This window comes from Aythya fuligula, chromosome 1, assembly GCF_009819795.1.
Source record: "Aythya fuligula isolate bAytFul2 chromosome 1, bAytFul2.pri, whole genome shotgun sequence".
In the NCBI taxonomy this organism is placed as follows: domain Eukaryota; kingdom Metazoa; phylum Chordata; class Aves; order Anseriformes; family Anatidae; genus Aythya; species Aythya fuligula.
Genome location: NC_045559.1, coordinates 48,755,513 through 48,770,083, shown reverse-complemented (window position 1 = coordinate 48,770,083; position 14,571 = coordinate 48,755,513). Strand labels below are relative to the sequence as shown.

Genomic DNA, 14,571 nt, shown 5'->3' with positions numbered 1-14,571 from the left:
CATAAATAAAAATAATTTTTGGGTAACTTATTTTTGTTGAACTGGAAGAAGAATCATATTTTCCTTTAGATTTATCCCCAATGCTGTTCTGTAGCTCTCTCTTTGCTCCCTTCTTTCTACATGTCTGCTGTGTTATGTCCAATGCCCTCCTTTTTCACCAGGTCTGTATTTTGCCTTACTTTACAGCTTTGCAAAAGATTTCTGACAATGCTTAGATTTCTTGCTTGACTGCAGGCCAGAGAACAATTTAAAAACTGGTGCCAACTCAGAACAGCTCCACATTTCCACACCACAATCAGCAGAGTATCTTGTTTCTCAGTACAGCACAACCACAATGGCAGCAGCACAGGGACAGATATTTTTAGCAGTCCATTAGCACTTCTACATGCTGCTTTATGTCTAAGGAAGGAATTCCAACAATATTACCCATGATTTCCAAAGATTAATGTCAAAAAGCAGAAAAACTGCATCATCTGAAGGACAGCACACCTCCCCACAGTAAAATAAATTACCGTCTACCTAAGAAATTAAGATGGTTTGTTAAGGTGGTTTGTTTATTTATTTATTCAAAGTTAATCATTTGTCTGATGGATTGGATCCAATAATTTGAGTAATAGTCTTGTAGATCAAGTACACCTCCATTTTCATAGAAGTGTTTTAAAGTATCATGGTATTAAAAGACCATGTATTACAGGCTCATTTTCATATTTTAGCACGTTATTTAATGTGAACGAATTCACAAATAATTCAGTATGTCTACAACTGTTCTTCAGGAATTCTCCTTATACTTTTCAACAACTAGAGAAATTTATTCAACAACAGATTCACATATTGCCAAGGTATAATCACCACGAAATATGGTGAACCTTTTTCATTTGCATTGTATGTTTTTTGTTTTGTTTTGTTTTATCATATTATTGGATTCATTACAAACTTGTCTTTTTTGAGAAACAGAGGAAACATTGGCAAAAGGTCTGTTAATTCTCCTGTAGTTTTTCCTCAGTTTCCAGAAGAATTTGCATAAGCTATGTCCCACATAAACTGCCTAAATTACCAATGGAAATACAATGAAGGAAGTATGACATAACAAACAACTTTAATTGCTTTCTTTATTTTTATTTTGTCGTTGTTGTTGTTTGGTTTTTTTTGTTTGTTTTTAAATCAAAGAAATAGTTGTCCCTGGCATACATCATTCATAACTGAAAATAATTGTGAAGTGTAGTTAGAAAAAGTGTTTTGATCTGTTATTTCAGTGCACAAGTCCTTAGGAGATTTTTGTGCTAAGCTATTTACTGCTCCAGTGATAATAATGCTGATGAAGCCCATAATTATGTTTTCTAAATGTATCTGTGATGGTTATAATTTCAACTAACATTTATATGTAAAAAGACAAAATGAATTATTACTTAGCCAAGTTGGTGAGTCCAGACAGGCCTTCAGCATCAATTTTGCTGATTTTGTTGCCATCAAGATGAAGTTCAGTAAGGGATGGAGGAAGTCCTGAGATAGGGAACATCATAAAATTACTTTTGATAAAACTGGATTTTATTTATCTATTCATTTTAATGGACTTGTTTTATGCTGAGGCTCCTTTTACAGTTACAAAAATGATTTTTAGCAGACTTGGCAAGAACAATGAATAGAACAAAGCACTTTCACAATCAGGGGATCTGGATGCTGCTAGTAACAATTTATTTGGCATGAAATAAGTCCAAGCTCCTAAGGTCATCAAAGTGCATTTAATTCTTAAGAAGCAGTTAAACAAAGTTTTTCATAGATATGAATTCTAGCCTTTCTGATTATATAAATAAGGCATATACAATAGTGTAAGAGAGTCTTCATTTTAGCCAGACTATGCATGTATAAAAATATATAAACACTTCGTGCCTAGATATTTAATAAATAATAACAGCAGAAAATGAGATTACATAGATGAGGAAAAGCAATGTTAATGTTATTTTTAGTGGGGTACATATTAGTGTGCAAATTTTGTTTTTCAGGGAAAAAAAAAAAATGCTACCACATATTTTAACTATCGGAGTTTCCCCAAAGGAAGGGCCAAAACAGGAAATGTGGCAAGAAAGAAACAACTAGTATTAACTTTCAAAAAAGTAGAGCTACTTCAAAACATTCTGCTGGCTGAAGAATGAATAAATTGAATATAATGTCCTCTGTATTGGAACCAACCTTCCTTCCTTCCTTCCTTCCTTCCTTCCTTCCTTCCTTCCTTCCTTCCTTCCTTCCTTCCTTCCCTCCCTCCCTCCTTCCTTCCTTCCTTCCTTCCTTCTTTCCCTCCCTCCCTCCTTCTTTCCCTCCCTCCCTCCCTCCCTCCCTCCCTCCTTCCTTCCTTCCTTCCTTCCTTCCTTCCTTCCTTCCTAATTTACAATGAAATGCTTTTAAAAATTGAAAACGTTTCTGTTTTACATTTGTTTCTGTTTTGTATGTCTTTTGGCTTCAGCTCCACAGACTCATGGAAGGATGATTTTATGCTTGTAGAGCTTCAGTTAATTCTGGGGGGGTTTACATCTGTATAATGTTGATCAGGTTTACAAACCAAAGTTGGAGGGTGAAAACATTCTTCCACTTTATTTTAAGCATGAGACAAGGAAAACAAAAGAAAATAAAATGGCTTACTTTTGACAGTATACCTCTTGTGGAGCTTCTCATAAGGGTAAAACAATATTTTTTTTTCAAGCAAATAAAAGCCAACTGACCAAAAAATGAGCTGTTTTATATTTTATTTTATTTTATTAATTTTATTTTATAGCAGTCAAGTAGTGTATACTCTAAAGACTTCCATAATTTATTGATGTTAAAGTTTCATGAGCTGACTAAAAGTCACCATCTTACACCTATGTAGATCTCTCAAATATTCACTGAAGTCCTTACCTTTTGGGATGCTAGTAATGTTGGTGTCTGCGATACGGATATAGGAAAGCCTCTTCATCCCCTGAAAAGCTCCATTTTCAATGCCAGAGCTCTTGAGTGGATTTGTGCCTAGTTCTGCCAATAAAAGATGTTATTGAGCTGTGCTTCAGTTTATGTATCAACGTCCATTAAACTTCAGATCTCTAATAGATCAAAGCTAATTTGGAGGTACAATTCATTACTTTTCTTGGCTTTCTATATGTATATAGATTTTATGTATAAAATTACTGAGTGAACTAAGAACAACATCTTAATACACTGTGTTGATTTTGTTACAATTTATTATGCTCTTACCTAAGACAATCACTTGATTCAGTCCATTAAAGACTGCTTTCCTCAACTTGGAGATCTCATTTTCGTGAGCCCGTATCTCTTGAAGAGACTTTGGCATGTTTTCTGGAAGTTCCTTCAGGTTATTTTTGGACAGGTAAAGTCTTTCCAGTTTCTTCAGCGGAGCAAAAGCTGCTGGGCTTATTTTGCTGATTTTGTTGTTAACAAGGATTAATGCCTGTGGAATAATAATGAAGGAGATCTTACATGGTTACTGGAAAATTATCTTAAGAATGAAATATTAAAAACAAATACTTATTGTTTTCTGGTGTCTTTTGATCATTTTTTAGCCAGTCTAGTGAACTGAAGAAAATACAATGCAGTACTAAAATAAATAGATTAAGGACTACTGGAACAGTAAAAGATAAACAAGGCTTAAAAATAACTACAAAAGGTACTTCATTGCTGAGGTATATGCATCTTCTGTTAACACCCAGAAGAATCATAATTTATATCCACATTCATATAAAATTAAAATGTTCTATTTGTCTTAACACCTCACCCACCCCCCACCCCCTCCCTCACCCCTCCAGGCAGATAAGTGGGGAAGCAGTGTTGTTTTTTTCTTCTGTGTAGGAATCTAATTTATTTTCCCCCTAACTGTGATATATAGACTCTGGGTAACTGTAAGAAAATTAGATCCCTGTACAGTCAGGGAAGGGAGGCCTCCATGAAAACTCTGTTAACTGTAATAGGTGGTCTCCATTTTAAAATAGGTGATCTCCATTTTTTGAAATTTTACTTTACCGCTGACTTATATTGATTAATCAACTATGACATAAAAGAGGCAAAGTCCCATTACTGCCAGAAATGTAATTAAGGCTAATGGAAAAGATTTCAGGTATAACAAATATGAGAATGAATCTTATAACATCTGTTTACTATCTACTTATAAGACGTACAGCTTTACATATTTGTGCAGTGAATTAGGTATAATGGACTATATAGATATGGATAGCATTATCTGTTTACACTTATTACTGGAAAAAAACTATAGAGCATTTTTGTTAACTAACTCCATCATGCCATTTTTCAGAAACAGAAGACAATAGTTGTTCATACACTCCCCCAAAATGATATTGCATATATTATAGTTAACATTCAGTGTATCTTAATACTTTTTTAATGTTTTCAGAATTAAACTTTTATTGGTATCTGTGTCAGCACCTACCTATCAAGAAAATTGAAAGAGGGGTAAGAAAATAGTATAAAATTGTATTTGATGCTTGTTTCTCCCCTAATGGACTTCTCTTGCAGTTCATCCTGAGCAAAGCAAGCTGTGTGTTCTGTACATGGTTTCTCTGAGTATGCATAGAGTTGAGCAGATCTGTTTTTAATTTTGAATGTTAGCTAGCAATGCCACATTTTCAAGAGGAGGTAGAAAAGGTCATTCACAGTTCAGCAGAGTATTTCACTAACAATAAACCTCTCCCAAAATAAATAGATTGGTCAGAGGAAGCTACAGCCACAGCTCTCTTGTATTTCAGACTGTTATTAGAACTTCCATAAGAACACATCAATTTTGGTTTCCTAAGAGAAAATTGTAAGAATTTGGAGACGGATGTAGCTTCTCCCCTTAGTGTACTAAAACTAACTGCAGGTATTAGGACACAGGAAACATATAGTTATTGTGAAGAGTACAACTTGAATTATACAGATTAATCTCTCTCGTTGTTCTTATTATAATAATGGAATAAATGAATGAGCTACTGCTAAATACATTCTTTTGCTGTTGTTGTTGATTTTACCATAGTTTTATTTTCCATAAATATTTAAACCAATATTCAATGAGTTTAGGCTTGTGAGCACTTGTAATTTTTATCCTATATCCTGCTTTGTAATGTTTATTTATTTCAGCTAAATATTTCCTTAACTTATTATTATTATTATTTCTTATCTGTTTTAACGTGTTTTCTTTTTAGATAAAAATCCTTTTGGTTTGATTATCACAGCTGATGTTCTGATACAAAATACTTCTCACTGGAAACAGGCGGGTATATATTCAGATAGGCACTGTAATGTAAATATTCTGTTCAGAGAATAGCTAAAGCTCTTCCAAGAACAACTGTTAGTCCTGACCAAAACCAGAAACTGTCCATGTATTTAGGATTATTCTGTTCTGCTTTGCCAATGCTTTCCTGAATATGATCATGTTATCTTGCAGAAACACACAAAACATTTTTTTATTCAAACATTCAGAAAACCTATCTCATTTAGAAAAGATGATATTTCTCAAAGGTATACTTAAAAATACTTTCACTGTGGTAACATATCTATGGTGATATAAGCTGGAAAAGTATTGGAAAAGTATCACAAGCCTGTAGTTTTCAATTTCTTTGTACCAGAACATCAGTTCTCTCTTGCATCATGCTGCCTAAGACCCTGTTCCTCCTATTTTAAACCTACATTATTTTTCACACCACTGTGCTGATTTAAAGAAAAAACAAGCCCACACATCAGAATTTGCAAGAGAAGTTTTACTGTCTCCCGGAGCAACAGCAAATGATAACACACCAGCAGAGCACCTGGCCAGCCATACCCATGGGTTTCTTTCCTACTTCACAATAACTCTATTATATGCAAGGCTTAAAGAAAGAAGTTATTAGCTTTGGAGTGCTGCTGTTTATTTTCCTCAGAATGTGTCCCGTATGGTTTGCATGTAACAAAAGTTAAAACAAAACACAATAAAATTAAATGAAAAACTCAGGGGAATTTAGAGGTCAGTGAAAACAGGAACTAGAGAAGAAAATCTGAGGGAAAACATCTGCAGGCAATGTTATTGAGGAAGGGATGTTAGACAAAAATAAAAAAAAAAAAAAAAATGCACATGGACTAAGTTTCCTGAATATAGCCCAGATGGCATGGTGGGACGTTATTATATTCATTTTGCTATAGGACAGCTCCATATACTAATTTTGTGCAGGGCAAGCAATTCTCAGAGGTTAAAATGAGAGTCAATCTGAAAGTGCTGAAAGTGCTTGAACCGTAGCTAGCACTTGCAATGCTGCTAGTATGGAATAATTTGGCAAACCTAAGAAATGGAAATGTGACAGCTTAGGGTAATACTGAAATGGAGTCACAGGAACTGATTATTATTATTTTTTTAATCTATCTTCTTCCATGCTTCCTTTTCTTGGTGGAAGGAATAAAGATGATTCTTTTAAAAATAAATAAATAAAGGGGGGGGGGGGGGGGGGGAGGGGAGGGATGACACCAGCTCACACTCTTATCCTATGGATAGGAAAACGCATATATAGCATGATATGTATAGCATAGCTTTTGCAGCTCTTATTCAGCTCTTACAGTATAAATATTGACTTTGTTATATTTATTACTATATATTGCAATGTAGTAATACCTATAGACTAGTTCATCATGATCTGCAATTTACACAGTGCTCAGAGAAGTAAAAAAGCTTTGTTCCAAAGATACTTTAATTTTTACTGAACTACCTCAGCAGTAACTATTGTAGCAACAATAACAACTACAACAAAATTGAAAAAAAATAGTAAATAAAAAAAAAAAATAAAAAAAAAGGAAAAAAAGACTGCATGAATGCTGCGCAATTAAAGTCCATGGGAGTCTGGCCATTTATCTCCCTTTGGTCTGGTTTCTGCCTCAAATATTTATTCCCTAAACAAAAAGGAGAGCTCACAGTTCATGAAGATTTTGGAACACTTGCTAGCATGCTCTTGTCAAAATATACCCTGACAAACTGCAGAGTGTGCATGTGGCAGTCATGTAGGAACTAGCATGGCATTGTTCTTCTTGGTGTTATCAAAATCTGCAATTTTTGCTCTGGCTGGGGGTGGGAAGAGGGATACTGTATCTTTTGGTACAACTTTATTATGTGAGAATCTCAGGGAACTGTTCTGTGGCTTTTGCATCCTTACATCTGTCCTTCTTGGTTTAGAACAGTTTGAAGTGAAAGCCTTGCCAAAAGCTAAAATGAACTGTAAAACAATCAGCAAATTATTATCAAGCATAATTCATGCTGATACATCTGTTTTGCCAGCTGGAGATGGTACTCTTACCTAACATCAAATCTTTAATGATGCATGTGGCCTTCAGGGTTTAAACTGAAAACTCAATCTGCTGACCCAATGGAATTTTTTTAATTTCCTGGGTTATGTACTATATTATTACCTGTTATTTTATTATAGTGCTGCTATGTACAGTAATGCCTTAAGAATTGTAAGCTGAGGAATCAGGTGTCCAAATAAAAATAATATTTATTTTTTTTCCTTATGGTTTCAGTTATTAAGACATATTCATATCCTGGACATATAGTCAAGTTTTGCCAAATTATTAGGAATGAATGTGCACATGTAGGGGAAACAAAAATAAGCAAACAAAAAACAACCAACCAACCAAACCAAACCAAATCAAACAGACTAAAATAAAATACAACAACCCCAAAAGAACTTTACTTCCTTCTCTAATTATGTTTTACCAGAAGATAGAATTTTACAAAATAAGCATTTATTTTTAAAGTCATTTTAACAATAGTAAAGACCGGTAAACTTGAAATAGCCAAGAGGCCCTGAATGCAAGAAGGTCTCTGAATTGAATTCCAGATGTTTTAGCTTCTGAATGGCCCAAGATATAGAGAGTTAAGACAGAAAAAGGCTAAAGGTAATAAATAAATAAATAAATAAATAAATAAATAAATAAATAAATAAATAAATAAATAATGGTGCAAGGATTCTTTTTATGTTGTGTCTTAAGATAGGTTTTAGTAAAGTGGATCCAGTAGACATAACTAAGAAAGGCAAGGAAAAATGGATGACATAGGAAGGAGATGGAAGAAATGGATGGAAGAAGGAGATGGCATTGAAACAAGCCTGCCACTTGAGGAAAGAAGGCTGTGGAAAACAGTTTGATCGCATCCACAGAAGCTTGTTGAGTAATCTCAGCAAGCTGAGGAGCCTGGTGTAGATCTAGTTTGCACTGAGTTTGAGCCATCACTAGTAAGTGTTGTGTAACATGACTTGCACAGATGACCAGAGAACTGCTGGCTCTACATTTTACTGCTCCAATAAAAATAATCCTTATGCTCTGGCATTCTAGAGCCACTTGCCCTTTCTTCAAGGGCACAACACTGCCCTTGTCAACTGGGGCAAATATTTATGTCATTTATTTTATCATAAATTACTTGTTTATTTTACTGCTTTATTCTATTTTTTTCCTTTAGTTTAACATTCTGAATCTCTCTAAAATTTTGAGGATGTCAAACTATTTTCTCCTGCTATTTTGCTCACACAAAAAGTTCTTTGTCTTCTGCAGATTAAAAAAAAAATAAAAAATAATGCTTTACATGCATGTTATGTGTTGCATATTGCTGCTTTAGTGGAAAATCTCATAGTGTGTTAAGCATAATGTAAAGGAGGAAATAGGATCTCTCTAAGGGAGTGTTGCATTTCAGAAAGATCAACACCTTTTTATAAATATATATATATATATTATTATTATTATTATTATTATTATTATTTTCCTCAGAATAATTGTCAGACACCTACAGATTATCCAAGCTGGAAAGAGAAGTGTCTCCCTCTCAGTTCTATTAAAAATATCTGCTATAGATGATAGTGGGAATCAAGTTCACAGGAAGAACCTGGGCAGACATTTCCATCTTTTTTACAGTAAGCTTGTGGCTACTGATTCTTCATTCTGTGATTCGTAGATCAGTAAGTTCACTTAACTTCTCATTTGATTATGATTGGGAAATAGGTACTAAAGCTGTAATGAAACATTAGAAAACTGTGTTTCATTAATATTTTTTGATCTATTAGGAGTTTTTTTCTGTGTTTCTGGAAGATGTTCTTAGGCTTTTCCTCAGTTAATCTAGATGGTTGTCCTTCCATAGGGAGTCTTCTTTTGGTTAAAAACAGAGCAAAGCAAAACAAAACAACAACAACAAATAATAATGAGGATATGAAACATTTTGTCCACTTTTTTTTTTTTTTTTTACTAGATATTGTTACAAATATTGTTTCAGTTTATTTGCCCACACACTTAATATGATAAATGCTTATTTTTTGTATGGTTATAACTTTAAGTCCCAACCTGAAATCTTTATTTATAAAAAAGATTTGTGCAAATCTTTTCTTTAAGTATAAATACAAATAGGTTGAACTCTGTTGCACATGCAACTGTGGCTTTGCATATCTCTAACATCTTAAGCAACATTCTATTTGATTTCAGGCCAATAGTGCATTCGTCTCCTTCTGCTGTACTAACACTATAGCATTGAAAAATTCCTGCTGGGAAAGTATACAGTCACTATTTTGTTGTTTGTGTTGTTCTTATAGTGATCCAATACATTATCTCTTACCTCTTTTTCCAAGTGCCAGGTATCTTACTGGTTTGTTCTAGCTTTGCCACATAACATGTTCTGTTATGTGCTGTTTTTGTAAACTTTTCTTTCAATGTGCACAAAAGCTTACTCACATAGTATTTTGGATTCTTTAATATGTCTATGGGGTCAAAGTATTGTATTTTATTCAGAAGGCTTAGTTTGGCTGGAAAATTCTGACAGTTGTAAAAAAAAAAAAAAAAAAAAAGATATCTTCTGCCTTTTTACAATAGCATCATCTCTGTAACTGTTTTGCCACAAGTCTAAATAAGCAAACCTTTTACACAGTATCAGACAATTTTCTTAAACTGTAAAACCCTGTCCTTAGCTCTAAAATGGTCTGTCTTCTATTTTTCACTTTTCTCCTGAGTCCTCTGAGTAAAAGTATATTTCATGTTTCATTTTTTAATAGTATGAAGTCTCATTCAGTTTTTGTAGTACAACTCTAATAGTTTAGTCACATTTTCATAGATTAATTGAAAGCTACAAAAATATCAGGTACATCACAACTATTGACTAATGATTTCTGGTTATCTTCCTTTGCAGGCATTTATTGCTTGCAGTTAAATATTCCCTTATTGCATACTTTTGTACCTGTTTGCCATATTCAATAGCTGCAAATTTTAACTGCTCTTTGAATTTTTAAAAAATTTTATTATTGACACAGAATATCTTTGTAGGTGTTAAGTCCTCTTGTTCTTCCATTTATGAACATAATCAGATAATTTTGTATTGAAAGAAAAGCCACAGACAAGGTATAGGTAGATCCTTTCTGCTAACTTCAGCTTTTAGTACAAATTGAACTTCAGGTTCAAACTAACTTGTTCATGAAAAACTTTTTAAAAAACTATTAGTCCTATGGTGAGTGATGTCTGCAGGATTATTTATTTATTTATTTATTTATTTATTTATTTTTTATTTCCAATACCAGTATGAGTTGGGATTTAGGGAATTGTTCCCTACTACAAGTAGTCACTTTATGCAAAAGACTGACTACAGTTTCTGACTATTTCAGATTTTGGATCAAAAATAGCTATAATATATGTAAATCTTTCTGCTTTAGTAGAGCTTAAGAAGATTTCATAATTTAGGAGTCTAGAAAATTTTTAACATTACACTGTCAAACACAAGCCATGTGTATTTGGGAATACGATTTTTAAAAGTATATATATGTGATATATGTACATTTACATCACACACATATCCTTAAAACAAAAAATGACAATGGACCTCTATCAACAGTAAACTTTCTCAAATTTATTTATTATATTGATTAAAAGCAATATTCGCCTTTCACTATGGCTCTGAATAATATAAGGGAGGAAAATGGGAATTATTCCCAGATCTTACACCAGGAGAATGATGCCTGCCTAGAATAAAGATGGTGCCCACTTACATAAATGTACTCTATGGGTAAATTATTATGTTGTGGAGGAGACAAGAGGATTCTTTTTCTGTCTTTAGTATATCCAAGAAAACCACATTGGTTTGAAGGTCATTTGTTGAAATTTACATTACTATTGTAAAAATTTCCACTGGTGCCTAAATATGCCCTAGTTAGTTTGGGGATTAAGATGAAGAAATGACTGCCCTGAAGTTACCTATTTAATTCAGTATTAAATTATATCTGTTGTAATTAGGAAAAGAACATCCATAGAATTACTCAATGAATTATTATTTGCAAGTGCTCAACTCACAGCACAAGGTATAATAAAAACCAGAGCTAAGTGACAAGTAGGCAGAAGTTATTGGTGCCAGTACTTTTCATCCTCAATACTATGTTCTGATTCATTTAATGCAGTGACATGAGGAAGGATTTCAAAATAAGTCAGGTGAAATAGGGTATAGAAACATCTGTTTCTCTTTGCTGACTCTATAGGCTACACAACTAGATCAGATGTAGATATCTATACAGTAGTTGCTAAAATTATGTGATGAACCTCATTGTGATTTGCTCATGCAGCTCCCTCCATTTTGGACAGACTGTCATTGCATCCCTAGTAATTGCTCAAATCTTTTCTTTCTGATGTTGAATTAAAACAAAAATTTAACAGAGCATTTGGAAGAAATTAAAGAGATAAATGCTTATAGGACTTTTTCTCCAAGTAGAAAGGGATAAATGTAACTTCTTGGTTGAAAAAGTACTTGCTTGGGTGATGGCATCAGAAATATGAACAGTTGAAGTGGGAGTTGGCTTCTTGGTAGCAAATGGGAACAATAGAATTGAAAGAGGTTGTGAAGTGCCAAGAAAGTGAAGTCAAGTGATTCATAACGCTTATAATCAAAAAGGATCAAATGAAACTATGCACAGAACAAAGAGACTTGGTGACAGGCTAGAAAAATAATTTCTGCTGCAGCATTTTGAAATATATCTGAGTTAGGGTATTACTTTCCAAGGCAGAAAAGTATTATTATTATTAATTATTATTATTATTTCTTAAGTCTGGAAAGAAAGATATTTTGACACAATTAAAACAGGTCTATGAGGTATGAAATTTTAAGATGTTGATAATAAGCAAAGAAATAAAAGAGGAGGAGCTTTGATAGAAGAACACAAATTTGGAAGCAGAGGAAGGTTTCTGATGGAAACTTGGAAAATAGGAGAACCAGAAAAAAAAATGGGTATATAGAAAAGAGGGGAGGAAAATATTTTTAGCAAAGAGAAAGAAGTCAGTAGTGTTGGAAGAGACTGGAAGGTAAAGAAGGATGAGGATGGAATTTTGGTAAGAGAAGATATTTGGCAAAAACATAATTTTATTGTAGTGAAGTGGGCAGGAGGTTGGTTTGAAAGGGGAGTTGAGATAAAATTATTAAAGAAAGCTGAATATAATGAAGAATATATACAGCACTAAATATTTATATTCATAAACAGAATATATACAGCACTCCTTGAGCTCCAAGGTGGAACAGGAAGGCATACAGTAATGAATGACTGAGGCAGCAAGATTGGGAACGATTTTCTTTTTTACTAGAAATAACCAAACCACCGTGCCAAAGGGAGTGAAAACATAAGTAAATAGGTGAGAAAAGTTACAGTGGGGATCAAGAGACTGAAAGGGAGGCAGCTACAAAGAGATTAAATCAGACGAGGAACTTCCATGACAGGAGAAGAAAGTTTACAAGAGAGGAATAGGAAAGAAAATTAATAGGCAGGGCTGGTGGAGGAAGATCACAGAGCATTTCATCAGTTTTCCTTTTCTTTTTTTTTTTTTATTTTTTTTTTTTTATTTTTCCCAAGTAATAGTTCAGCTATACACTTACATGAAGATTCTTCAAGTTTTTGAAATCTCCTTCTTTAATTTCAGTTATTTTGTTGTTCTGTAAGTCCAGCAGAGTTGTATCAGGGGGAAGGTCTTTTGGCACTCTTTCCAGTCCTAGGAACAGTGAAAAGAATAAACAATCGACTTTGAAAGAAACTTCAAATAGGGGTCAGTACTTTCCTTAGTATTTACCTTTCAGTAAACATTTCTAGAACTCATTTCCTGAAGTATGTTATGAAGACTTATTTGACAACATTTCTGTCTCCAAAGTGTCAAAGAGAGTTTTATTTTGCTATGTCAAATTAAAATGTATTTATTCACATTTCCATTCTTCCTTTTTCCAAGTTACAGAAAAGACTGAGTTTGTCAAAATTATTTCTAACACATTTAACTCTGATGAATTGTGTGAATAAAAATTGCTTTCAGAAGGAGGTATGGCATTTATTAATTTCACTGTGTGCTAAATTTTTTGGACAGAGAGCATTTCCTGCTATTTAAATCAATAAACTTTTCTTCAAAGAAGTACGATGGCTAATTATATTCATTTCCAGAAAAATATTATTTACTTGACAATAACTGAATAACTTGCAGTGAAGTCCACCTTAAAGAAAAAAAAAAAAAAAAAAAAAAAAAAAAAAAAAAAAAGACACAAAATCCCCACTTTTCTTTCAGTTGAAACTATGTGAAACTATGTCCAAGTTTTCTGGAGAACAAATCTCTTGGTTTCACTACAACTGCCAAAAGAACATCAGACAGTTTAAATTAAAGACTCTCTTTGGGACTATTTTCTGAATAGCTGATATGTAAGTCCAATGAAGTCATGGAAATGAAATTATTTAGTGTTAAATAACACTCACTTTACCCAGCTTTGCTTTCGTACTGTGACTTGGAATAGAGCAAATCTTTTATAGTCATTCTGATTTACCACAAAATTAAAATGTTCTTTCCTAACTAGTCTTCTTTTTTTACAGAATACAAAATTCTAAATGAATGGCTAGTAGGAATAATTTATAGCCATTAATAAAGTCTCAATATGGTCATCTAACAGACGTGGTTTTTTTTAGGAAGAATGGGCTTTTTAACAATAAAGGCTTAAATATTTCTGAAGGTATACTCAAACTCTCTTAAAAAGATCTATCCGTAAGTATCACCAGTGTCTCCCCAACAAATCCTGGAATTGAGACTTCTTAAGTTATCTTAATATGGGTGTAGCAGACCTAAACTTTTGAAAAGTGCTTCTTTTACACTTAGCTTTAACTGATGATAGTACTCTGTGTAGAACACATTCTGTTGTCCTGACATTGTAAGAAGTTGGTTTCTGAATTTAAAAACATCCTAGCCACTCTTCCAAATTTATCTCCCTCCCCCAAGTTCTCAAACATTAGCTTTTATGCTAATATAAATTTATTAAAACAGAGTACGATATAGGTTAACCTTGCTAATCTTTAATCCCATCAGAATCCAAAAGTTTTAAAATGCAGAATCTTCCAGCTCCAGATGAATAAGTAAAAGGATGTACTGTACATAAAATGACAAGAGTATATCTCATATCTCATCCTATTTACTTTACTGATTTTCAGAGCATGAATAGATAGTACAGATTAAGGTTCTTCATATTACTAAAATATTTTTTTTTTCTCATTTAGGCATGAAGTTCATTTTCACTAAAGGCAGTTGCAAAACCCTAATTATTTTCAG

General features: G+C 33.2%; 1 protein-coding gene across 1 annotated transcript in view; it reads right to left on the bottom strand.

Annotated features, from left to right (window-relative positions):
- Positions 1-14,571, bottom strand: part of DCN (decorin) — a 37,470-nt gene that overhangs the window by 5,599 nt on the left and 17,300 nt on the right. The window contains exons 3-6 of the mRNA XM_032184024.1: positions 12,875-12,987; positions 3,223-3,436; positions 2,890-3,003; positions 1,407-1,500 (exon numbers count right to left, since the gene is read on the bottom strand). Coding sequence (XP_032039915.1) covers positions 1,407-1,500; positions 2,890-3,003; positions 3,223-3,436; positions 12,875-12,987 — 535 coding nt within the window. The remainder of the gene's footprint in view (positions 1-1,406; positions 1,501-2,889; positions 3,004-3,222; positions 3,437-12,874; positions 12,988-14,571) is intronic.